General features: G+C 48.0%; 1 protein-coding gene across 2 annotated transcripts in view; it reads right to left on the bottom strand.

Moving 5' to 3' along the window:
- The window catches only part of TSPAN18 (tetraspanin 18), a 243,113-nt gene that overhangs the window by 13,542 nt on the left and 202,940 nt on the right, over positions 1–26,631 (bottom strand). For both annotated transcript variants that reach the window (XM_030199480.1, XM_030199479.1), the window contains exons 6-8: positions 25,465–25,539; positions 14,017–14,115; positions 5,010–5,189 (exon numbers count right to left, since the gene is read on the bottom strand). In XM_030199480.1, coding sequence (XP_030055340.1) covers positions 5,010–5,189; positions 14,017–14,115; positions 25,465–25,539 — 354 coding nt within the window. The remainder of the gene's footprint in view (positions 1–5,009; positions 5,190–14,016; positions 14,116–25,464; positions 25,540–26,631) is intronic.

The following is a 26,631-nucleotide window of genomic DNA, read 5'->3' as shown; positions in this document are numbered from 1 at the left end:
TTTCCATTTGAGTATCTCAAGTTTGGTGCTTAATTGGCACACTATATAGAATTACTCTGTGGAGTGTAAAGTATCATTGACCAACCTGATGCCTCATGCTGAACAGTCACCTGTCCATCCCTCTTGCACCCTCTTCACCATGTTCACTGCTATGAAACATAGAATCATGATGGCAGATAAGGGCCAAATGGCTCACCCAGTCTGCCCGTCCTCAGTAACCACTAGCTCCTCCTTTTCCTAAGAGATCCCACGTGCCTGTCCCATGCTTTTTAAATTCCAAGACAGTCCTCGTCTCCACGACCTCCACCTGGAGGCCATTCCATGCATCCACCATCCTTTCCGTGAAATAATATTTTCTTAGATTTTTTCCTAAGCCTATTTCCTCTTAACTTCATCCTATGCCCTCTCATTCCAGAGTTTTCCTTAATTTGGAAAAGGTTCACCTCCTGTGCAATAACGTCACTGAGGTATTTAAACATCTCTATCATATCTCCTCTCTCCTGCCTCTCTTCCAGTGTATACATGTTGAGGTCCATGTGCCTGTCCCCATATGTTTTATGACAGAGGCAGTTTACTAATTTGGTAGCTGCACTCTGGAGAGACTCCATCCTGTTTATATCATTCCGAAGGTGCAGTCTCCAGAACTGCACGCAGTACTCCAAATGGGGCCTCACCAGAGACTTATACAAGGGCACTATCACTTCTTTTTTCCTGCTGGTCATCCCTCTCCTTATGCACCCAAGCATCCTTCTGGCTTTGGCCATTACCTTTTCTACCTGCTTTGCCACCTTAAGGTCATCAGACACAATCACCCCCAAGTCGCGCTCTTCTTCTGTACACAGGAGCACTTCACCCCCTATACTGTACTGCTCCCTTGGGTTATTGTAACCCAAGTGCATGACCCTACATTTCTTAGAATTAAATCTTAGTTGTCAATTTTCAGACCAGTCTTCAAGCTTCACTAGACCCTTCCTCATGCCATCCACACCCTCTGTGGACCCTGTGATGGCCATAGATAGAGATTTTTATATAAAACGGGGGTGGACTGATAGTGATCTGGGCCCTCAGGCAGTGAGAATGATCTGGGCCCCCCCTGGCTGCTGCCTGCCATCCCCCCCCCACCCACTGCTGCACTGCCACCCCCCTACCACCACAGCTGCTGCCCCCCTCCCACACATCACAGTCCCCTAAGCCTCAGTAGGCCCTTCCGGGTCCTACCTTGACCGGCCCTGGTGGTCTACTGGCTTCTTTGGGGGCAGGAAACAACTTCACTCAACAGGATGCTGGGCTTGATGGACCTTTGGTCTTTCCCAGTATGGCAATACTTATGTACTTATGTACCTTGAAGGTCTCTGGTGGTCTAGTGGCCTCTGTGGGGGTGGGGAGAGGGGGGAGGAAAAAACAACACTCTTTCCTGCCCACTACTGCTATTTTGCCCAGCACTGCTGTGTTTTTAAAATGGCAGCCGAGACTTCCCGTGGTAGCCTTGCGAGTCTCGACAGTCTCGCAAGACTGCTGCAGGGAGTCTCGGCAGCCATTTTTAAAACACAGCAGCACCGGGCAGAATAGCAGCAGTGGGCAGGAAAGAGTGTTGTTTTTTCCTCCCCCCTCTCCCCACCCCCACAGAGGCCACTAGACCACCAGAGACCTTCAAGGTACATAAGTACATAAGTATTCCCATACTGGGAAAGACCAAAGGTCCATCAAGCCCAGCATCCTGTTTCTAACAGTGGCCAATCCAGGTCACAAATACTTGGCAAGATCCCAAAAAAGTACAAAACATTCTATACTGCTTATCCCAGAAACAGTGGATTTTCCCCAAGTCCATTTAATAATGGTCTATCGACTTTTCCTTTAGGAAGCCGTCCAAACCTTTTTTTAAACTCCACTAAGCTAACCGCCTTTAGCACATTCTTTGGCAACGAATTCCAGAGTTTAATTAGTGAAGAAAAATTTTCTCTGATTCATTTTAAATTTACTACATTGTAGCTTCATCGCATGCCCCCTAGTCCTAGTATTTTGGGAAAATGTAAACAGACGCTTCACATCTACCCGTTCAACTCCACTCAGGTAGGAACAGGGGGGTTTAGTGTGCAATGGTGGAGGCAGCAGCAGGCAACCAAGCAGAGCCTCTAGGCTCCCTAGAGCATCTGGGCCATCAGGCACTGCCTGGTTGCCCGAATAGTCAAATGTACAACAAGTGGATCCAAAACAAAAGGGGTCCTCGCACAAATGGTGTTTCCCAAACAAGGTCTTTATTAGAATAAGTAAAATGACCCGACACGAATCGTGTTTCGGCCACAAGGGCCTGCCTCAGGGGTCTATAGACTAAAGCTGACACCTCCCATCATGACATAACAGCCAAGCCACGTCCGGCTTCCGCCATCACAAGGTTGTGACATCACAACCTTGTGATGGCGAAAGCCGGACATGGCTTGGCTATTATGTCATGATGGGAGGTGTCAGCTTTAGCCCTGCCTGGCCTGCCAGTGTGCCAGAAGACACCTGTTTGACAAATTGACTGTGAGCTATTTGTTTTACCATTGGTTTGCACTAAAGGTCTATAGACCCCTGAGGCAGGCCCTTGTGGCCGAAACACGATTCATGTCGGGTCATTTTATTTATTCTAATAAAGACCTTGTTTGGGAAACACCATTTGTGCGAGGACCCCTTTTGTTTTGGATCCACTTGTTGTACATTTGACTTTCGGTTTCTCCTGTGGTGAGATCATCCTCTGTGGGTGTTGGCTTCGTTTGCCCTAATAGTCAGCCTGCCCCTGGTATAAAATAACAGGAGGGATATGAAGTATCAGCAGATTCCTCTCTCACCTGTAGAGGTCAAGGAGGAAGCGGGGAGGGGAAGAACACCCTGCAGCCCATCTTCCTCTATGCTCAAGCAGGGAAGGCAGGAAGGAATGGTCATGCTTAGCAAGCCTGGAAGTGAGTCTGACATCAGTCATATGCTGAGATGAGGAGTAATGAAACAGCTGCTCTGTCTAACCCAGGCCTGCCACCCAACTCTGCAGCAATCAGCATCAGACAGCTGCGGCCAGCGCTCCAGCCACATTTGCATTTATATAGAGTTTTCCTACCCAGCATTTCACAGAACAGATGTGCAAGAGCTTGGGGCTACCCAGAGGCTCTGTTCACCAGAATTCCCAGCCTTCACCTCCTTCCATCTCTCAGTGACACCCCCAGTTAAACCCCACCTATTAACTCATTCCTTAGCCTTTGTTCTCTTGTCTGTAGCAGATTGCTTAGAATTGCAGAGGGCTGTACTAAGTCCCGAGATGCCAAGTTCCAGGCTTGAGATTTTGAGACAGTCTTGGATTTCTGACCATCCCATCCTGGTGCATTATGACACTTACAGCACTGATTTCAATGAACAGGATCAGGCACTACAAATCCCACACTGCTTTGGGATGTAAATTCAAAACCAGAACTGGCTAAAAATTTCCGCCTGGACATATCTGAGTGACTTTGGCTGAACATCAGCACTTAACTGGCCAACTATTGACTCCACCCCCAGGATATCCCCAAAATAGTCGGTTTTGCGTTCGGCACTAACCAATTACGTGCCACTGAAAATGACCAGTTAGCCCTGATCAAGTGATTTAAGTGGTCAGGAGCTGTTTCTGGCAGCTTAAATCACTTTAAATATCGACCTGACTAACACTAATCATGATATAAGCACAGAGATATACAGCAGTGGTGTAGCCCACCCAGTAGCTGCATACCTATAATGTGGCTGGCAGGGATCCCCAAGCCGAAAACTCCCAACAACTGTCCCTCCTGCATACCTTGTAAATAGCAGATCTTCACCTGCAGTGAGCAGCGACTGATTAATACTGCTCGCACCGGCCCCACAGCCTTCCCTCTGATGTGTTCCCTACTAGGCAGAAACAGGAAGTTACATCAGAGGGAAGGCTGTGGGGTCAACATGAATAGTGTGTATTAGTTGCTGCTCGGTGCTGGTGAAAATCTGCTATTTAAAAGGTATGCGGGGGAGGGGGGATGTTTGAGAGACCATATGGCATGCAGGCAAGAGAGGGAGAGACCAAATCACTTGCAGGACAAGGTGGAGTTCTTCTGCCCACCCATCTTGGGCCAAGGCCCACCCAAAATTGGGTGTCTGGCTATGCCCCTGATATAAAGACACCTACTCCACTTCTCCTCCTCTGCCGATGCCCTCCTCCCCTTCTCCACATCCTCTTCTGTGTTTCACACACACATGCTGGGCATTGCCAAATCTCTCCCAGCTGGCACTGCACTATGCCTCCTTGGCAAGCGTTGGAAGCTCACAGAATGCTACTGCTTCTCACCTTCACTCTGGGGGGGGGGGGGGGGGGGGGGGTAAGAATAGGGCTCAGCTTCACTTTATCCATTCTTGGTTTTTATTGGTCACCTCAGCATTAATCCCTTACACCACCTTCACTCCCAGTATCCAGGGGCTGGGGTTAGACAGCCCAACAGCAGACCTGCCAAGTCTCCTGCATTCAATGGGAGACTCCCGCTTTCATGGGTCATCTCCTGCACTCCCATTGTAGTGCAGAGATCTCCCGCTGAGCAGTTTCCTCCTCTGTCAGTAGCAGGAGATGTGTTAATAAGATGTCATCGCCTGCTGCCGCAGGACCAGTCTTGTAGCTCTTATTGCAAGACTGGTCCAGCGGCAGCAGGAGATGACATTTTATTAAGCCATCTCCTACTGCACGAAGGGGAAGCGGTTGCTTGGTGCCATCTGAGGTCTGTTGGGGGTGGAGCTGAGGTAGATTGAGAGGGTATTGAGGCGTGGCTGGATAAAGCTGGGGGCGGAGCTGGGAAGAGCTGGGGTGTGGCTGGGCAAAGCTAGAGTCATGGCTAAAATCTCCCTCTCAGCGATCCGGCCCCCTTGGAAGCTCTGCAACAGCACAGCGGTGTGGAATGGGAAACTGAGCTTTGTGCCTGCCTCTGCGTGGCATTTCTCTTATGTCCATTCGCTACTGCTCACATTGGCCAAGCAAGGTTACATACCTGTCTGTTCTGGTACAGCTCCTTTCCCATCAGGCACTCCTCTTTGCTCAGAAAAGCCCCAGCTCGCGTCTGGACCTCCCGCCGACAGCAAGCCTCTGGAACCATATCATCAGGGTACTGGATCTTGAAATTCAGGGCCTCATCAAAGTCTTCCGGCCCATTCACCCCACAACAACCAAACTAGAGGGAACAGAAAGGTTTCATGACATTGCTCTTATATGATTTAACATGTAATTGTGATTCCATGACAAGAACAGAAATTATTGACATTTTTGACACCTTTTACTTAGGAAATGTATAGCGGTTGTTCTCCTTACTTATTTACCATGGCCTCCTTCTGCTCTCCCCCCCCCGCAATAGTCATAGTCTTGTCACATTGTAGAAACTGAAGTCAGAGTGGGTTAAAACTGCCTCAATACCGGGTACCATTAAAACTCAGCTTCTTCCAGGGCCTAAGACATTCAGCTCCCTAGCAAGTATAGTAAGACCTCAGCTGGTAGCTTAAGACTGACCCAAGGGCCAGCGTTAGAGAGTGGCAAACAGGGCAATTGACATGGTCCTCCATGTTACAGGGGGGGTCCCAAGCCTGCCTCAAGCTGAAGGGGGTAGAACCTGAAGGTGAGCTTTGGGGTCCCCTCCCCAGTTTCTGCTCTAAACCCAGTCATGACTGAGCAGAGTCTGAAACAGTTCCGCTACTTTTTTGCAGAGCTTCTGCTGCAGCCCTTCTCTTTTAGCAAGCCTACAGGAAAGGGGAGGGAAGGGGAAGAGAGGGGAGGGGGTAAGCACCCAGCAAAGAAGAGTAATTCTGCCCCTTAATCCAGTCTCTCTTCTCCTGTTGCTTCTGTCCCTGACCCTCATGCCTCAGTTCCACTTCCATTTTGCCTACAAATTAAGCCCTTCATCAGTATTTGTCTGTTGACTAGATGTAAGCTCCACCGAGCAGGGACTCTCTCTTTTCTGTGTCTGTACAGTGCTGTGCAGTTGTAGTTGAACCTCTTCTAAGCCTGGTTTCAAATTGTTCCTTTGCTAGGACTCCTGTGTTGAACCTGCTGGAAAGCTCCCCTTCCTTTAACCATCAACTAATTCCCACTTCTTGTCCTTCACAAATTACTGCCACCAGTTCTTTTTCCAGTTTCATTTGTGCTTAGATTTCCATCTCAATACTATGTTCAGATTTTTCACTGTGAAAGAAAGAAAAAAGGGATTTTCTTTATGTGTGCTCATAATACTGTAAAAGTCTATCGCCTCTGTCAGTTCAGAGCTCGTAACTGCAGGAAATCATTGGAATTTCCAGTTTTCCTACTGGGGGGCTGGGAATAACAAAAACTGTGTGCGTGTCAGTTTATTTTTAATTACATAGACAGAAATCCAACTCTACCCTCCCCCATGACTTATTTCTGTCAGCAAAGGCTCACATTTATTAGCCAAAGCTTATATAGAGCTATTTTACACACATAGGCAGAGGAATAGGGTGGACCACAGGGGCCATGGCCCTACCAATTTTTGTTCCACACAGCATCAGCAACAAAAGAGTTGGGGAGGACAGGGACAGGTTGTTTGGCTCAGGGGCATAGCCAGACAACAAATTTTGGGTGGGCCTAGGCAAGAAGTGGGTGAGCACCAAGTGTTCTTCCCCCTCCTCCCAACCACCACCCAAAAAAATATTTCAGCTGGCGGGAAAATGCTTCTTTCCACCTTGGCAGTCTGCAGCAGGCATGCGCTGAAAACTGAGCATGCGCAGGTACCGGTATCGTGGACAGTAGCGTTTTCGTTACCATCAGGTGGAAGTCTTCAGCTGGTAGAGCTTGGGATCCCCACCAGCTACAGCTAAATGTGTGCTACTGTTGGGTGGGCCTGAGCCCTAAGTGGGTGGGTCTTGGCCCACCTGTGGCTACGCCACTGGTTTGGCTCTCCCAACGCCCCAGTTTGCACCCCCTGGAGATGGGGAGAATTTGCCTTTTAGAAATGATCAGCTTCCATAAAATACTAATGATGAGATTTTCAATCCCCTAACTAGTCAGACCTTTAGGGTATCCACAATGATTATGTTTGAGATAGATTTCTATACAATGGATGCAGTGCATGTAAATCTATCTCATGCATATTCATTATGGATATTCTGAAAACCAGCATAGCTGGGGGGTAGTTAAGTACAGGTTTGACAATATCTTTCCTTATTCTTTTGCATACTGACTTAAGCCAAGAAATGTGCTTCACACTTTTTCCAAAAAAGCATACATCAGCAGGATCCATGGTTTTTTTTCCCATAACTGTTTGGTTCTAAGGCTTTCTATGTACTGCAAGTGCTATAATTTGTTCCAAATGGACACCTGGGTGCTCATTGTACATTGTTACCTCTGACAGGATCACTGTTGCTCAGAAAAGTTTAAGAAACTCTCTTCCATCCCCCATGATAAAATTCCTAACCAGGGCCAGATTTAAAACATAGATATGCTAGGTGTGTGCTTAATGCCCAAAAGGTTTAAACAGCTCTATGTGATGTGCCTATCTAGCCCTGATGTTACTGCTATTTCCCAAAATAAGCCACAGGCAGGTCTGAAACCTGTACTTATCCGAGTCAGGTACCTCATAAGTACATGTAAGTACATAAGTATTGCCATACTGGGAAAGACCAAAGGTTCATCAAGCCCAGCATCCTGTTTCCAACAGTGGCCAATCCAGGTCACAAATACCTGGGAAGACCCCCAAAAAGTACAAAACGTTTTATACTGCTTATCCCAGAAATAGTGGATTCTCCCCAAGTCCATTGAATAACGGTCTATGGACTTTTCCTTTAGGAAGCCGTCCAAACCTCCTGGAAACTGACTGCAACCCAGAGATGTAAAGATGGAGAGAGCTATTGTGGCACTTAATTTCTCCTGCTTCCATAACCTGGGAAACCAATTGCTCCTTCTTCTTCCCCCTATCACCACAATAAACACACGCAAACCCTTCTGGCAGATCTATTAGATGTCACTACTTTAAAACTTTTCTCCAGAGTATCATGTTCATTAAATTAAAGAAACTTTATTTACCAAAAGCACATTTAAAGTGTAAACCTTAAAACATAGTAACATACATAGTAAATGACGGCAGATAAAGACCTGTACAGTCCATCCAGTCTGCCCAACAAGATAAACTCATTATACATGGTATGTGATACTTTATATGTATACCTGAGTTTGATTTGTCCTTGCCATTGTCAGGGCACAGACTGTAGAAGTCTGCCCAGCACTCCTTTTGTACTCTGAAGCTAATGTCGAAGCCTCTTAAAATTTACACTGAAGCCCATCCATATCTGTTCAGTCACAATCAGGGCGTAGACCGTAGAAGTCTGCCCAGCACCGGTTTTGCTTCCCAATTACGGTGTTGCCACCCAATCTCCGCTAAGATTCCGTGGATCCATTCCTTCTAAACAGGATTCATTTGTGTTTATCCCAAACGTGTTTGAATTCCATTACTGTTTTCACCTCCACCATCTCCAGCAGGAGGGCATTCCATGTATCCACCACCCTCTCCGTGAAAAAATACTTCCTGACATTACTCCTGAGACTGCCCCCTTCAACCTCAATTCATGTCCTACCACCTTCCTGTCTCCGGAAAAGGTTTGTTTGCGGATTAATACCTTTCAAATATTTGAACGTCTATATCATGTCACCCCTAAAAGTAGTCACTCAAACCACACATCTGCCACACGTCTATGAATCACTTCAACTACTCATACTATTCATCCACCAAATCTTGCACTGAGTTTCGTAGGATTATACATAACCCCTACGTGATATGATATAATACACAGATATATAATCCCTTAAACTGATCAATTACAAATCCTCAGGTGAAAATATTCTTCCTTATTCATGAACAAGTATTTATACAGTTCATAGTTTATATAGTTCATGATGACCTTCCAAATCCAAATAATTTAACGCTATTCAAGGATATTTCACCCAACGTCCTTGTGATCCGATTGATCTTGATAGCTGCCTTATTACTAGACAATAGAAACAGCAGATTCACAGGTCTCGTCTCTCATAATTAATCAACCTCTGGATATCAAAATTCCATCAACTGAATGAACAAGCTTAAACATTCCATTGTCTGTTCCCCAATACGGAACCATATTTCAACGTCTTCATCAGAAGGAACAAAATAACATTCAGAGGGATCATTTTCAAATCTCGCCCTCACTAGATCTGGTCCAAAGTCGGATGTGTGGCAGATGTGTGGTTTGAGTGACAACTTTTAAGGTTTACACTTTAAATGTGCTTTTGGTAAATACAGTTTCTTTAATTTAATGAACATGATAATCTGGAGAACATTTTTACAGTAGTGATATTTTCAAACTCCAGTTTAAATAGAAGTACCCCCTATTGAAGGATTAATTTACAGCTTTATTAGATGAACATTCAGTATAGCTGTCTTGAGCCAGTGAGTGTTCTTGCCCTTGACCCTTGCCCGCCATCCACAGCCAGCCAGAGCAAGGCTATGATTGGTACAGCCATCCACAGCCAGCCCACACCCCTTCTTCTGGTGCCTCCCTTGAGCAGGATGGACCTCCAGACCTGGGTGGTACTGTATCCCTTTCACCATACTACCTCCTAAGATGGGTCATACCAGCTCAGGGACCCACCTCCATGAGCACCAACCACCCAATCCCTCCACACTTATTTCTCATAGCCCTGCCCAAAAGGGGGCAGGCAGGAGCTGGATTGTATAAGAGGCTGAGCCATTTAGCTTTTAATTCACACCTGCAGCTCACTTCCTGGCCAGCATGATTCCACCCCATAACCTTTCCTTTAGTCAAGTGGCCAATGAGCAGTGGCTGCCACTCTGACCCCTAGGGAGAATGCAAATAGGGGGGGGGGGAGGGGGAGTTTTCATCCCTTCCTCCTGAGGATGGGCAACAGCACCTGGTTATTGCTGCTTTCCAGGGTACTCTGGCCCAGCAAGTCCTCTTCCGAGCATCCAGCAAGGCTACCTCATGCAGGACAGGAAAAAAAAAACCCACATAATTGATGACATCACATTATAGCATTGTCAAAATCCATGTGCCAGTGTAGCATCAGACTGATGGCATCACCACAATGGCTCTCCTATAAAGCTGATTGATTCTTTAAACTATTTGGGCATTATAATTGACACTCATCTATCCTTTGTTCCTCAGATTTCTGCTCAGTGGCTTAGCCACAGATGAGCTTGGGTGGGCCAGGGCCCACCCACTTTGGACTCAGGCCCACCTAAAATTGTGACACTCTTGCTGTGGCAGATGGGGATCCCCAAGCCTTGCCAGCTGAAGATTTTCTCTCCTTGGGCAGCCAGCACTCTTCCAAATGTCAGCCAGCAGCACTTGCCTTGAGCTGACATTGAGACCGGCCCTTCTGCCAGGGCCGCCAAGAGACTGGGCCGGGCCCGGGGCAAGGCCGCCACCAGGGCCCCACCCCCCTCCGTCCATCACCAGACCGGGCCCCCTGCATTGAAATCAAAGCGCCTCTCACCTCCGTGTGAAAGCGCTGCAGGCAGCAGATCGCCTCCCTTTCACCCTCCTTCCCTCCTTGTGTCCCGCCCTCGTGGAAGTTACGTCAGACGAAGGCGGGACACAGGGAGGGAAGGAGGCCCGAAGGGAGGTGATCTGCTGCCCTGCTGCCTGCAGTGCTTTCACATGGAGGTGAGAGGTGCTGTGATTTCAATGTAGGGGGCCCGGTGGCAGACGGTCGACGACGGAGGGCGGGTGGAGCTGCGGCACCGGGCCCCCCTTGGAGGCCTGGGCCCGGGGAATTTTGTGCCCCCTGCCCCCCCCCCCCCCCTTCTCGGCGGCTATGCCTTCTGCACATGCTCAGTTTTCGCACATGCAAAAGCACTGAGCATGCACAGCCTGCTGGCAACAGCATCATTTTGAGGCAAGTGCTGCCGGATGCTGTTTGGAAGAGTTCTGGGGCTTCCTGCCAGCTCAAGTATTTAATATTTGGGGTTTGTGGGCAGGAAGGGGTGGAGAGAGAAGCAAACCGGAGGGGAGCCAGGGGAGGAATAAATTTCATGCCCACCCACCTTGGGCTCAGACCCACCCAAAATTGGCCATCTGGCTTCGCCCCTGTTTCTGCTGTGGTGTGTTCTTGTTTTTGTTCTTTGAGATCGATTCATTGTCTTCGCCTGTTCCTTGACAGCGATGCATTTGCTATCTTAATTCATGCTCTTGTTATTTCTAAGCTGAATTATTGCAATATTGTTTATGCCGGCTAACCATCTATACTTATCAAAAATTTGCAAACTGTTCAAAATACTGCTATACGTATTCTTTCCTGTGTCTGAAGTTTTGATCACACCACTTCTTTGTTTAAACAGTACCACTAGCTACCTATTCCTTACCGAATACTGTACAAGATTCTAATGTTAACCCGCAAGGCCCTCTTTTCTATTGCCCCTGCCTATCTTTCATCATTAATCATTCCTTAAAGCCCACAGGTACTCTCCGTTCCGCTGCCGCTTTCTCTTCCTGCTTTTGCTCATACTAGGCTTCAATCCACTTCTTGCTCTGCCTTTTTTGCTTTAAGCCCTTCTCTGTGGAATTTCTTACCTTTTCCTCTCTGAATGGAGCAGTCCTATTCTCAGTTTAAAACAGCTTTAAAAACCCATCTTTTAACCAAAGCCTTTTTGTCACCTCCCTGATGTTGTTGGCTCAGCAGGCTTTTCGAGCTTTATCTCTCTTCTCGTCTCTTATTTTACTTTAGAGTTCTTTTCAATTTTTACTATGTTTGATTTTATTGTTAACCACTCTGATTATATGAAGGGCGGTAGGTTAAATCACTAATGCCCTGATGATCAATTTCCCTGTGCTGTTCCAAACAGCGCTGTAAAATTAGCACTGGAAAATAAAGCCCCACAGGGAAATAAAGCCCCAGCAGGGAAATAAAGCTCCGATGATCAGAGTTAATAGTATGCAAATTTAGGTGCGCTATTAGCTCTGAGCACTGGGGTACTTCTGTGGAAGGACTGTGCCTGGGCATGCGCCCAGAAACAATCCTCCCGCTGAAGTTGTTTCACAGGTCCGGGCTGTCAAAAAAAAGAGAAAACCTTGGACCTGCCAAACATTACCAATGAAAGGGGCTGGGACCGCCAGACCCCCCAACCCCCCTCCCAAAAGAGGGTTAGAGAGCTGGAGATCCGTTTGACCTCCAGTCCTCCATCCTGGTAGTGCCCCCCCCCCCCCCAGAACCCTGACCTGACCTGACCCGACCCAACCCTCCCAACAGAAGAAAATGTTGGAGGTCCGGTGGTTCCTTATATGATAGGGAAGCCCTACCCAGCACATCCCAGGATGCACTGGGCAGGGCAGGGTGCCATCATTTTGGAGGTGGTGCTGGAAGAAGGAAGGAGTCCTGGGTCACCAGGGACAGTTCTTTTGGTGTCAGGGGGTTAGAAGTCCACTAGACCTCCAGCCACCTTGTGCCCCTGTGTCAGGGGGAGGTTTGGGGGGTAGGGGAGGGAGAAAGCCACTAGGCCACCAGGGAAACTTGTCTGCAGGATGAGGTTGGGGAGCTTGAGGTCTAGTGGACCTCCATCCCCTTCTGTGCAGGGGGGTTGGGGGCCAGTAAGCAGTGGTGTACCAAGGGGGGGGGGCGGTCCGCCCCGGGTGCACGCCGCTGGGGGGGGGGTGCTGCACGCCGGTCAGCGTCGTTGGTTTCCATGCTCCCTCTGCCCCGGAACAGGAAGTAACCTGTTCCGGGGCAGAGGGAGCATGGAAACCAACGAAGCTAACCGGCGCGCGGCACCCCCCCCAGCGGTGTGCACCCGGGGGGGGGGGGTCCCTTCGCCGGGGGGGGGCCCTGCACCCGGGGGGGCGGGGCGCATCGGCGATCCGCCCCGGGTGTCAGAGCCCCTCGGAATGCCACTGCCTGTAAGCATGCAAATACATGCTGGACAGGGCTTCCCATTCCTACTCAATGCTCCACAAACCCTAACGCCAGCTCCGAGCTATCATAGCGTTTGCCGTGGGAGCAGCGCCAATGTTTGGTGTGCTGCCCGATGAGCATTGGGGAGGAATAGTTAATGCCCTGTTTAGCATGCTACTTGTAGTTACAGCCCACGAACGCATTGTTTCACGTGTTTGCGGGCTCTGATCATGGGGCGGGAGTAAATGCGGGCACTGGTATGGCGCTAATAGCCTCTAGCGTCCGTGTTTGTTTCTGATCATTGGCCCATAATAAAGTAAACTAAACTAAATGTAAGTTTATAAATTATGCACATAAGGTGCCTAGGGCCCAATAAAATGTTAACACAATGCCACTGCCAAAACAAGCTAGCATTCAGCAGACACCATGTGTGCACTCACCTCAGCTGTTTTGCATGCTTACTTCTCTTGCTAAATGCATGATTTTATTAGCACCCCTGCACACATAGGAGCCGACTTTGTGGGTGCTGTGGGTGTTTGAGCACCCCCAATATTGAGAAAATTCCTTGTACTTGTTCAGAAAGGGGTTATTTCCATTGGGCTTAGCACCCCTAATCATTTTGAAAAGTTGGCTCCTATGCCTGCACACTGGAATTTAGTGCAAAATGACTATATGGAAAACTCCACCAGTTGACACAATGTTTCTTTCCCCCATTATTGTAACCAGAGGCCATCCATACTGCTTATTTATGTATGCTGAAATCCCTCAACACAATTGAACAGACATATGCTACCAGGTTATCTACTCCAGGGATGACTACATTCCATAACTGCAGTGTTCACTGAGATCATGCACCACAGCCTTTCTCTCGTCCCCTTTCTGTGATATTATTTTCTTCCCTTAACCCTGCACCACACAGCACCTAATCAGAGGATCACAATATCCATCCAAAGGAACTCAACCAATCAGAGAATCACAACTGCCATTCACAGGAACACATTACCCAATCAGAGGAGCACAACAGCCACTCAAGAAGAACACACTACCCAATCAAAGGAGCGCAATAGTCATTGACAGAACCCAAGCACCCAATCAGAAGACTATCATCTGTGACTCACCGTGATCATGACTGAGTTCCATGTGGAAGAAAAGACCTCGGTGTTGTTGTTACCTTTATAGTGCACCTTTACTTCCTTCGTGAAGAAATCTCTAGTCAGCTGAAAAACATGTCAAGAAACAAGACCATCAAAGGATGTTTCAGACCAAGCTCCAAGGAAACACCACCCTCATGGCCAAAAAACAACTTCCAAATCCACCTTGACTTCTAGTCCATTTATTTTTGACACCATACCAGCTCCAGAAGGAAACTTTCCATGGCATACTGCAAATATTATGAAGAATTCTATAATAAAGCCTAAGAATTTGCTTCATTTCTGTCATGATACGTACAAAACAAAGCCATCTGGAAACAGCCACTTGCCAGGAGGTGTTTCATGTCATATATGCTGGAACTGCCAGATATTTGTGATGTGTCTTGTCTATTGTCTTATATCAGCACTTTTCCAACTTTTCATGTGGAAATTTTCTGCTTACAAGTCCACAGGAAATAAATTGGTGAATTTTGTGAAATCTCCTTGCAAATATTCAAAAAAAGTAAATTTTGCTTTTCACCTGTCCTGTACTGAATTCAACAGCTGTGGCATTTTCTGTTTGGGGGTGTAACTAGGTGGGGCATGGGCAGAGAGCGGGTGTTTCCAGCACAATATGGTTAACTTGCTGCACATACTGCTCACTCATAAACATGACATTAAAATATGTGCTATATCAACCTATTTTTGTCAGGCAAGTCAGAGTGGTTTAAAATAAGCACAAAGAGGGGCATAATCAAACGAGCATGACCATCTCTAAGGGCGACCATCTCTAAGGCCCGTATTATCGAAACAAGATGGGCGTCCATCTTTCATTTCAATAATACGATTGGGGATGCCCAAATCTCAACATTTAGGTTGACCTTAGAGATGGTCAACCTTAGAGATGGGCGCCCTCGGTTTTTGCCGATAATGGAAACCGAGGACGCCCATCTCAAAAATGACCAAATCCAAGGCATTTGGTCATGGGATGAGCCAGCATTTGTACTGCACTGGTCCCCCTGACATGTCAGGACACCAACCGGGTACCCTAGGGGGTACTGCAGGGAACTTCCTAAATTGCTCCCAAGTCCATAGCTCCCTTCCCTTGTGTGCTGAGACCCCAAACCACACTCCCAACAACTGTACAACACTACCATAGCCCTTATGAGTAAAGGGGGGCACCTACATGTGGGTACAGTGGGTTTCGGGTGATTTTTGGAGGGCTCACATTTACCACCACAAGTGTATCAGATAGGGGGGGGGGGATGGGCCTGGGTCCGCCTGCCTAAAGTGCACTGCACCCACTAAAAACTGCTCCAGAGACCTGCATACTGCTGTCAGGGAGCTGGGTATGACATTTGAGGCTGGCAAAAAATGTTTTTTTAATTTTTTTTGAGTGGGAGGGGTTGGTGACCACTGGAGGAGTAAGGGGAGATCATCCCCTATTCCCTCCGATGGTCATCTGGTCAGTACAGGCACCTTTTTGAGGCTTGGCCGTGAAAATAAAGGGACCAAGTAGAGTCGGCCAAATGCTCGTCAGGGACACCCTTCTTTTTTCCATTATCGGCCGAGGACGCCCATCTGTTAAGCACGCCCCTGTCCTGCCTTTGGTACACTGCCAACACGCTCCTGGGAACTTTGGTCGTCCCCGCGATGGAAAGCAGTTGAGGATGCCCAAAATCGGCTTTTGATTATGCCGATCTGGGCGACCTTGAGAGAAGGACGCCCATCTCCCAATTTGTGTCGGAAGATGTGTGCCCTTCTCTTTCGAAAATGCCCCTGATAGGGCCTCCGTGCTAATTACAACTACAGTCGTGTGCAGTAATGGACATCTTAATGTGGCATCTGCAACTGAGATCCTGGGAATGCCTCCTACTTGTAGCTGCTTTAGTTTTGCACTTGTACAAGATAATAACTTGTGCTACAGTGCGTTAAATGCACATGGTAATGCACTTCAATAAAAGGGCTTCAAAATGTCTTCAAAGGTGCAACAAAACACTAACACCCCCTCTCCTTATATTCAAACCTATTTAACTGGCTAGATGTGGCCACTGTCCGGCTAAATAGCATATCGTCGCCTAACCGAATATATTCAGCACTTAACTGGCTATGTTCGGCAGTTAAAATAGACCGCATAACTAGCAGGCATATCTTTAACCGCTAAAAAGTTAACTGGTTAGTGTGCTTAACCAGTTAACTTTTTAGCAGTTAAAAATCCCTGGATATTCAATGCTGGTCGTCAGAAATGGCTTGGCATTGAATATCCAGGTTTAACGCCAGTGGACTCTTCCAGAACTAGGAGGAGGGGCCCAGGAAGGGTGGGGTGGCCTATTAGCAACCCTATTTAAACAGTACCTACCGAGGAGCAGAGGAAGAGATGGGAACCTAGAGAGCCTGAAGCCTGCTGGAGGAGATTGCCTGGAAGAGGAGATGGAGGGACCCGGAAAGACTGAAGCCTGAGGACAGCAGGGGGAAAGTGAAGGTACTTACCAGGCTAGGTTAGTGATGGACTTATGAAGTATTTGAAATGGACTAACAGCCGTGGGGTGGAGGACAGGACGGTATAGTTGTGGTGAATGAAGAAAGTCCTGTCTAGGGGAGGAGGCTGTTTAAACTGAGACCCAGGTCTACCCAAGGGAATGGGCTCAGTGAGTGTATTTGCAAAGGAGTAATACTTGTAAAGAATTGTTCCCACAGAACTAAGCCAAGTACTAATAAATTGAATTTGCATTTGATGACTGCCTAATTTGCATATTGGTGAAGGCTGGAGAATCCGAGTTATAGTCCCAGGGAAAGTGCAGTGGGTCATTGTCCGTGCACCAGAGGAGTGACCGGGGCACCGTGGACATAACTGGAAAGAATTTCCAGTAAGAGGAAGGCATGGCCGAGCAGTCACCCTGAGTGAGAAGGAGCCGAGGATAGAGGTTGGTGCTTGCAAGTTGCAGACAGGAAGACTCACTGGAGTCTTGCTCAGGAGCCTGGGCCAGTGAGGCCAGGTGGAGGGCAAGAAGAGCACATTTCTTTACAAGCTGTTCAGAAACAGAGTGTTAAGAACTGGGCACAGAGCGTGGAAGTCTGGACGAGAGCCACTAGAGGGCCTCAGCCCACATGAGCACCCCTGGGGGGTTTATAATGCACCTACATGCAGGCAACAGCTCTCAGCACCGTGCGGGCCTATCTGGAGGCAACTGGATGTCAGTGCTATGACAGTTTTTACCGTCTGGCAGACATAGTCTATGGAACTCACAGACACAAGAGTGTACAGAGGACTATGACTGATTACTTCAAGTAAGCCTAACGTCAGTTAACGGAGACTGTAGAACGTCAGTTAACGGAGACTGTATACTGTACAGGGGCATAGCCACGGGCGGAAGTTCCTGATGGCGATTTTACTCGCAGGCTCCGCTCGCAGTGGCAGCGATTCCCACACGCTGCCTGCCAGTGCCGGCTGCCGCTCAATCTCCTTGCAGGAGAGACTTCCGGGTTAGCGCTTAGTAGCGCAAGGAGATTGTTGAGCGGCAGCCGGCAGGCAGCGTGTGGGAATCGCTGCCACTGCGAGCGGAGCCTGCGAGTAGAATCGCCGTCAGGAACACTGCTGCTGGGCGGGCCTGCAAGGAGGGTGAGATGCTGCAGCTGCACGGGGGGGAGGGATGATGGGGGAAAGATGTCCCATGGGGGAGGGAAGACGGGGGACACAGCAGCTGCACAGGGGGAAGGGAAGATGGAAAGAAAGATGCTGCACAGGGGGGAGGGAAGATGGAAAGATGAGGCTTGGTTGGTGGGTGAGGGAGATGCACGGGGAAAAAGGGAGAGATGCAGCAAAGGGGTGGAGGGGTGAGGAAGGGAGAAGTCTTGGATGTGTATGAGGTGGAGGGGAGGGACACATGCTGCATACAGAGGGGATAGGTGAGGAGGGGGGAGAAATGGTAGGCATAGGGGTGGAGAGGAGGGAGAAATGGTGGGTATAGTGGTGGAGGGAGGGCGGAGCAGAGAAAATTTTGTGCCCACCCACTTTGGGCTCAGGCCCACCCAAAACTGGCTGTCTGGCTACGCCACTGATACTGTACATATAATAAACAGTACTGTGCATATGTTTATCAGATGTCAAGCTTCTTTGGGTCACAACGGTTAAGTGCATGCTCCAGTTAACTGCATGTATTTCTTTGGTCCCAGCAGGGGCGTAGCTATGGGTGGGCCTGGATGGGCCCAGGCCAGCCCAGTTTTGTCTCAGGCTCATCCAGAGTCCCTCGCTGGCTCAGCGTGTCTCCTCGCCGGCTCATCCTCTCCCACCCATGCTGTAACACCTGCATTTAATGCTATCCTCCTGTAGTTCACAGTCTCCACCTCCCACCCCTGCGGCAGCGCTTGTAATTTGCTCGGCGCTGCCTGACAGCTGACAGACGCGGTGCGACGTCCTGCTCCAGGGCCTTCCCTCTGCCGTGCTGATTCAAGTTCCTGTTTACGCAGGGCGGAACACACGCGGCAGAGGGAAGGTCCCAGAGCAGGTCATCGGCGCCTCGTCTGTGAGTTGATCAAGCAGCACCGGTAGCAAATTGCAAGCGCTGTCACGGGGGTGGGAGACTGTGAGGTGCAGGAGGAGGCAGCGCCGATAGCATTGAATACAAGCGCTGCGGCGGGGGGGTGGAAGAGAGTGAGGAAGACAGTGGTCTCTGTTGGCTCTGCAAGGGGAGGGGGCTGAAGGGAAGGGAGAGGTTCTAGATGTGTGTTGGGGGGGGTGAGAAAGACAATGGGGTGCTGGCCCTGCAAGGGGAGAAGGCTGAACGGAAGTGTGCTGGACGTGAGGGGGGGGGGGGCGCTGGCCCTGCAAGGGGAGTGAGCTGAAGGAAAGGGACAGGTGCTAGACTTGTGAGGGGCAGGGGGTTGGAGAGAACGGAAGGGAGAAAGGTACTGGACTTGCAGGGGGAAGATTGGAGGGAAGGGGAGAGGTGCTGGATTTGCAGGGGGGTTGGAGGGAAGGGGAGAGGAGCTGGATATGTGGGGGTGGTTGGAGGGAAAGGGGAGATGTGCTGGATATGCAGAGAGTTGAAATGAAGGTGAGAGGTGCTGGATATGTAAGGGGGCTGGATGAAAGAGAGAGAGGTGCTGGACATGTAGTGGGGGCTGGAAGAGAGGATATGCAGGGGATGGCTGAAGGGAAAGGAGAGAGATGTGGACCTGCAAGGAGGGCTGGAGCAAAGAGAGAAAGGTGCTAGACCTATGGGAGGGGTTAGAGGGAAGGGAGAGAGATGCTGTACAAGGGGATAAAGGAAGAGGGAGTCAAATGCTGAACCCACAGTGGGAGAAAGAGCCCGATGCATAAGGGGAAGGAAAGAGAGAGGAAGAGAAGCTGGTTGGGGTGGGATCAGAGAGGAGAGGGACACATTGGTGTGGAGGAGGGAGAACGGGGATATAGGGAGGGTTACAGATACAGATGGGAGATGATGGGCATTAAGTGGGAGCATGGGGAAAGGCACACAAATGTGAGATACTGTATGGGGATGGCAATTGCATATGGGCACAGAGGGGCAATGCCTGACGGGGGGGGGGGAAGGGGGATATGGAATAGAATACAATGCTGGACACTGGAGAGGGGGGTATATGGACACAGAGGGGGGGAGAGATACCAGACAAGGGGGAGACTAGGAACACAGAAGGGATATACTTTCCACAATGTGATTTTACGGATTTAATTTGTGATGTGCTATCTCTCACTGTTACCAATAACCTACCCTTCAATTATGGGCTGCTCATGTCTTTGTCAGTGGGCAAACTTACAAAATCAGCAAGGGATCAAATACTTATTTCCACCACTGTACATCTTGCCAGAGTTGATTTTAAACATAGCTGGGGTCCAGGACAGAAATCTAGGAAAGTACCCCAAAGTCCATTACCAGGCTGTGCCTTCAGCTTCCAGCAGGCGGGCTTTCTCTGGCCAGGGAACCGGGCACAATTGCCCTAGTTGAACCCCTAACACCATCCCTGGCATGTGCTGTCTTTATATTTTGCACAGGAGGAAATGCCTTTCTTTCATGTTTCTCTGGTGTTGTAGTACATGCAAGGTCTGGTTTCTTGAGGTTTCTGTTTAATTTCTATTTCTAGAGTTTGTGGTCACTTATTCTGTATTTGGCATTTGTGTTCTCTGTGTGTGACTGAGATATTCTGTTAGCATGAAGTTTCAATGTAGCATTCTGTAGTAAGTTGGCTTGTTCAGCTTTCCTGATAAATGTATTTGTATTTTAGGGCCCCACTATAATATTTAAGGCACTTCCTTTTCATAGATAGGATCCTTGTTTTTGGACGTTGGTGTTGGAATTGTAGATTTGCTGTGGGTTCTGAGTGACTTTTGTTTTATAGATTTTTAAAATTTAATTTATAATATGTCTGTTATTGAGATTACACTAGAAACCAAAATTTCTTTGTATGATGAGTTTTATGTGGAAATGTCCTTGCTGTGCTCTGTATCCATTGTTGGTGGAGGGCCAGAAGGTTCTCTGGATACAGAATGTGTTTGGCTTCAATACCATATGTGTGTTGGAGGACCATGGCTCAATGGGGCTGACGTGCAGTCTTTTGTACTGCCCTTAGCTCTCAATTGGCCTGCAGCCACTGAAGCCTGCGCTGCTATCCTCATTGAGGTTATGGGGAGCATGGTAGGGACAGATCATGGGTGCATCAAGTTGCTGTTTTTTCTCTTTCAAAAAAGTTGTAGTGCCCACCCATCCAACCTGTTGGCCCACCCAAAAATTGACTTCTGGCTATGCCACTGGGTCCCAGACCCTTGCACTTAAGCAAATTGCACTGTATTTAGTTATTTATTTTTAAAACATATAACCCGATTTAAACCTAAGCTGTTTCCAATAAAACATAAAAAATCTAAACTGAACACAATGAATTAAAAGCATACATTATTTAATGACACAGGTGCACAATCCTCTACCATTGTTACACAAAAGCCACCACGAAGCGGTAAGAAATGCTTGAACAAAGAGCTAAGACTTTAACAATTTCTTAAATAACAAAACATTAGAACATAGTCACAGATGACTAGGTAAAGCATTCCACATTACAGGCCCTGCTATCGAAAATGCTGAAGCCCTCATTAGGTCTGGCAGGGTTCTATGTAAGATTAGGGTAGAGTTCCATGTGAGGTGGGGGCATGGATCTGTGAGGTCAGGGCAGGGTTCTATGTGAGGTTTGGGCAGAGTTCTGTGTGAGATCAGGGCAGGTTTTATGTGAGGTAAGGGCAGGGTTCTATGTGAGGTCGGGGCAGAGTTCTACGTGAGTTGGGAGCAGGGTTCTATGTGAGGTTGGGGCAGAGTTCTACAGTATGTGAGGTTGGAGCAGGGTTCTGTGAAGTCAGGGCAGAGTTTTATGTAAGGTAGGAGCAGGGTTCTATGTGAGGTTGGGGTAGAGTTCTATGTGAGGGTAGGGCAGAGTTCTATGTGAGGTGGGAGCTGGGTTCTATGATGTCAGGTCAGGGTTCTATGTGAGGTCAGGACAGAGTACTGTGTGAGGTCAGGACAGAGTTCTGTGTGAGGTTGGAGTAGGGTTCTATGTGAGGAGGGAGCAGAGTTCTATGTGACATCAGGGCAGGTTCTATGTGAGGTGGGAGCAGGGTTCTATGTGAGGTGGGAGCAGAGTTCTATGTGAGGTCAGGGCAGGTTTATGTGAGGTGGGAGCAGGGTTCTGTTAGGTCATGGCAGGGTTCTATGTGAGGTGGGAATAGGATTCTATGTGAGGTCAGGGCAGGTTTTCTGTGAGGTCAGGGTAGGGTTCTATTTGAGATGAGGGCAGGGTTCTATGTAAGAGTGAGGCAAGGTTCTATGTGAGGTCAGGACAGAGTTCTGTGTGAGGTGGGAGCAGGGTTCTATGTGAGATGGGAGCAGAGTTCTATGTGAGGTCAGGGCAGGGTTCTAAGTGAGGTGAGAGCAGGGTTCTATGTGAGGTGGGAGTAGGATTCTATGTGAGGTCAGGAGAGGTTTTCTGTGAGGTCAGGACAGGGTTCTATTTGAGGTGGGAACAGGGTTCTATGTGAGGTCAGGGCAGGGTTCTATGTGAGGTGAGAGCAGGGTTCTATGTGAGATCAGGGCAGGTTTTGTGTGAGGTTAGGGCAGGGTTCTGTGTGAGGGCGGGGCAGAGGTCTACGTGAGATGAGAGCAGGGTTCTATGTGAGGTTGTGGCAGAGTTCTACAGTATGTGAGGTTGGAGCAGGGTTCTGTGAAGTCAGGGCAGAGTTCTATGTAAGTTGGGAGCAGGGTTCTATGTGAGGTTGGGTACAGTTCTATGTGAGGTTAGGGCAGAGTTCTATGTGAGGTGGGAGCTGGGTTCTGTGAGATCAGGGCAGGGTTCTATGTGAGATGGGAGCAGGGTTCTAAATGAGGTCAGGACAGAGTTCTGTGTGAGGTGGGAGTAGGGTTCTATGTGAGGTGGGAGCAGAGTTCTATGTGAGGTCAAGGCAGGTTTATGTGAGGTGGGAGCAGGGTTCTATGTGAGGTCAGAGCAGGTTTTCTGTGAGGTCAGGGTAGGGTTCTATGTGGGGTCAGGGCAGGGTTATTTTGAGGTGAGGGCAGGGTTCTATGTGAGAGTGAGGCAAGGTTCTACGTGAGGTCATGGCAGAGTTCTATGTGAAGGTTTGTGCTAATTGCAAGTAGAGGAGTGTGGTAGCCGTGTTAGTCCACTCTTAAGGTTATCAATAGAAATCAAACAAAATAAAACACGGAAAAGAAAATAAGATGATACCTTTTTTATTGGACATAACTAATACATTCTTGATTAGCTTTCGAAGGTTGCCCTTCTTCGTCAGATCAGAAATAAGCAAATGTGCTAGCTGACAGTGTATATAAGTGAAAACATTCAAGCATTACTATGACAGTCTGACAGGGTGGGAGGATGGGGGTGGGTAGGAGGTATGCATGGGGACATCAAAGCATATCATTGATATTCTAACAGGATGGGTGTGGATAGGTGAGGGGTGGGGTGATCAACAGAGACATACAGCTTTATGGTTTATCAGGGCCGTGCCAAGGGTCTCTGGCGCCCCCCTGCAGACTACCAGTTGGCGCCGCCGCCCCCCCCCCCGCACCTGCCTGGCTCGCAGCATCAGTGAAGGAGGCGGCGCTCCCAGTCCCGACGTCTCTAGAAGGCGGAACACTGAGCAAACCAATGGAAGGCTAGAGACGTCGGGACTGGGAGCGCCGCCCCCTTCACTGACGCTGCGCTGCCAGAGGAAGGTAAATTTAAAAGAAAAAAAAAAAGGAAAGGGATCTTGGGGGGGAGAAGAGGGCGGGCAGTTCCTACATGGGAGCGGGAGGGCAGGGGAGAGAGGAGCATAGATGGGAGGGCAGGTTCATGGAAGGGAGAGAGGGGAATTGCTTGATCGGGATGAATGGTGGGGCAGGGGACAGATGGGCATGGATGGGTGGGAGGGTAGGGCTCAGGGAGAGAGGGGAATCGCTGCCTTGGAGCCAGGCAGGTGCGGGGGGGGGGGGGTGGCGGCGCCAACTGGTAGTCTGCAGGGGGGCGCCAGAGACCCTTGGCACGGCCCTGATAAACCATAAAGCTGTATGTCTCCGTTGATCACCCCACCCCTCACCTATCCACACCCATCCTGTTAGAATATCAATGATATGCTTTGATTCCCCCATGCATACCTCCTTACCCACCCCCATCCTCCCACCCTGTCAGACTGTCATAGTAATGCTTGAATGTTCTTCACTTATAACACTGTCAGCTAGCACATTTGCTTATTTCCGATCTGACGAAGAAGGGCAACCTTCGAAAGCTAATCAAGAAATGTATTAAGTTATGTCCAATAAAAAAGGTATCATCTTATTTTCTTTCCATGTTTTATTTTGTTTGATTTCTATTGCTAATTGCAAAAATGCTAAAAAGAAACAAGCTGACACTCTTACTAAAAACAAAAGGAGAACCATACCAGGGAGACAAAACATAGCATTCATCCATGATTTAAACTCTGCTCATTGTCTAGGTGAACAGGGTGCAATCAAAGATTGGGAAAATGTAAATACCTATTGGTGGAGTGAGCGCGGGAATTGCAAAGTCTAACCCAGGGGAAAGATTGTGAGGTCAGGGCAGGGTTCAGCTGCCACATATTTGTCTAGGGAAGTTTTGAATGTTATTTTATAGTGTCCAGTGACTGTCATATTTGGCTTGTAATTATATGAGTTGCAGAATACAATCATGCAGGCAAACAGACAACAGTTTCCGTTGTAGGGAACATTTTATATATATAACCAGCTTCCAAAGAGTCAGCTGTACTCTCAGTGTTGCACATAATATATCTCTCTTCAGGACAAAGCCTGCAAAACAGCGGCACCTGAGTTACTTAGCATGTCTACCTCTGAGATCGTCCCATTCTGGTCGATATTCAAAAGCACTTATGTGGTCAGCATTAGGTGTGGACTGAGTAAGTGCTTTTAAGGAAAAAATGGTGGGCTTGGTTAATGCACAAAATTTGGTTGGACTATTCGATGTACAGCCAGAATTTATCAGTATAGCAAGAGAGGCCAGGGAACTCCAAGGACGGGGCCAAAATTTCTGCTATCCAAATACATTTATTTTTCAAGTATTATACATGCAACAAGTCCTATGCTAAGCCAGTGGCAGCAATGATTAAAGAGCTGATGATAACCATGGGCAGAAAATGGCCCAGATATTCAATGTCTGACAATCCAGAGAAAAAAGGAGATACCACCAGAGTGGAGGCATGAAAGGAACTTTATGGAGTCCATAGAACCAGGCAAACCGTAAGGTCAATGGATGAGTCTTCCAACAAGAAACCACCCATAACATTTTGAGAATCTTCTCTTATTACATGTGATTTCTTGCTGTAAGACTCATCCACTGACCTTACTGTTTGCCTGGTTGACCTAATCCAGGCACCAGCATTGACTGTCTGGGTGACTGGGGGAGGAAGGGAGCTTCAGCCATTGCTGAATGGTGACATCTACTGGCTGGACGTAGGATGCACATGTACCTGCTTCCTGAAGAAGCTGCAGTCTGTGGCCCTGGCTGGGCTAGATGAGGGGAGGGGGATATAAAACAAGGAAAAATCCCTGACTAGTTGCAATTGAAGGTTCATCACATCATAGCCCACAAGAGGCTAGTACCAACTGAGATGAAAGATCAAACGAGCAGGACAAAACCACTGGGTTAAAACAAAGTTGAAAGATTTGTAATTTATTTACTTATTGCTTGGATTTATAAACTGTAAGTTTAAATGAAACTCAAACTGATGTACATTTCAGTTAATGTAGAATCAAAGGCTTCAGCAGCACTTGTATAATGCAGCCGGGGCGGGGGGGGGGGGGGGGGGGGGGGGGTAAATTCTACCACAAACTGAACAGCACTGAATTGTTCCTCAGTAGCGAAAAAAGGTCCATGTAATCTCACACAATGTGAATCAGAAACACTTACATTTTCCCTGAATATAAATGCCAGGATTGCAGCTGAGAGCTCCACCAGGAAAATCACCAAAATAAACATGAAGAACTAGAAGAGACAAAGAGAAAAGACATGCCATTATTACACAGGCTAGGTCTCACTTCAGCTAGAGACAGAGCTGGGAACGCTCATGACTACAGTTTGGCCTGTCCTGAAGTCTGTAGTAACATAGTAGATGACAGCAGATAATGACCTGAATGGTCCATCCAGTCTGCCCAACCAGATAAACAGATAGTATAGGGTATGATACATATACTTGGCCTTGATTTGCCCTTGCCATTTTCAGGGCACAGACCATAGAAGTCTGCCCATCACTTGCTTTGTTCTTCAGTTACAGAAGCTGAATCTGTCCAGCCATGATCAGGGCACAGAAAGTAGAAGTCTGCCCAGCACTGCCTTCGCTTCCCAATTACTAGTGTTACCATCTAATCTCCATTAAGCTTGTTTGGTTCCACACCTTCTATACAGGATTCCTTTGAATATATCCAACACATTTTTTAATTCTCTTACCGTTTTCATCTCCACCACCTCCTTTCGTGGGAGGTGGTGGAGATGAAAACAGTACCAGAAGGGCATTCCAGGTATCTACCACCCTCTCCGTCAAAAAGTACTTCCTGACATTATTCCTGATTCGGCCTCCCTGCAACCTCAATTTATGTCCTCTGTTTCTACCACCTTCTCATCTCTGGAAAAGATTTGTTTGTAAATAATACCTTTCAAATATTTGAAAGGTATTAATTTACTCCTCCTTATTCTTCACATCACAAGGTCAGAAGTTTTAGAAGGCCCTGTTAATTCTGGTGCAACATTAACAAATCCAACAAACAATTCTCAGCTTCATCCTGGTGTAAGATATCCTGGTAAATCCTAAAACCTTGAGTCACTTTTGTACAGTATTTGTAATTTAGGCATCTATCTCCCTCAGCCAGAACTCACAGCCTCACTATGGACATCTGAGCTCCTAACCTAGAATGCAGAGCCCCATCCCAGACACAGAACTCATTAATCTGCCTAACAGGTTTGAACTTCAGGACTCTAGTCTACACTATAGGCTCTGTTTATTAACTCCACACCCCTAATCCTATCGCGTTGGGCTCATTTATACCTAATTGAAGAGACTGTATATCAAGTCTAGCTGGG

Source organism: Microcaecilia unicolor, chromosome 4 (genome assembly GCF_901765095.1).
Source record: "Microcaecilia unicolor chromosome 4, aMicUni1.1, whole genome shotgun sequence".
NCBI classification, from domain to species: Eukaryota; Metazoa; Chordata; class Amphibia; order Gymnophiona; family Siphonopidae; genus Microcaecilia; species Microcaecilia unicolor.
The sequence above is the reverse complement of the archived record's forward strand: the minus strand, read 5'-3'. Positions and strand labels throughout refer to the sequence as shown.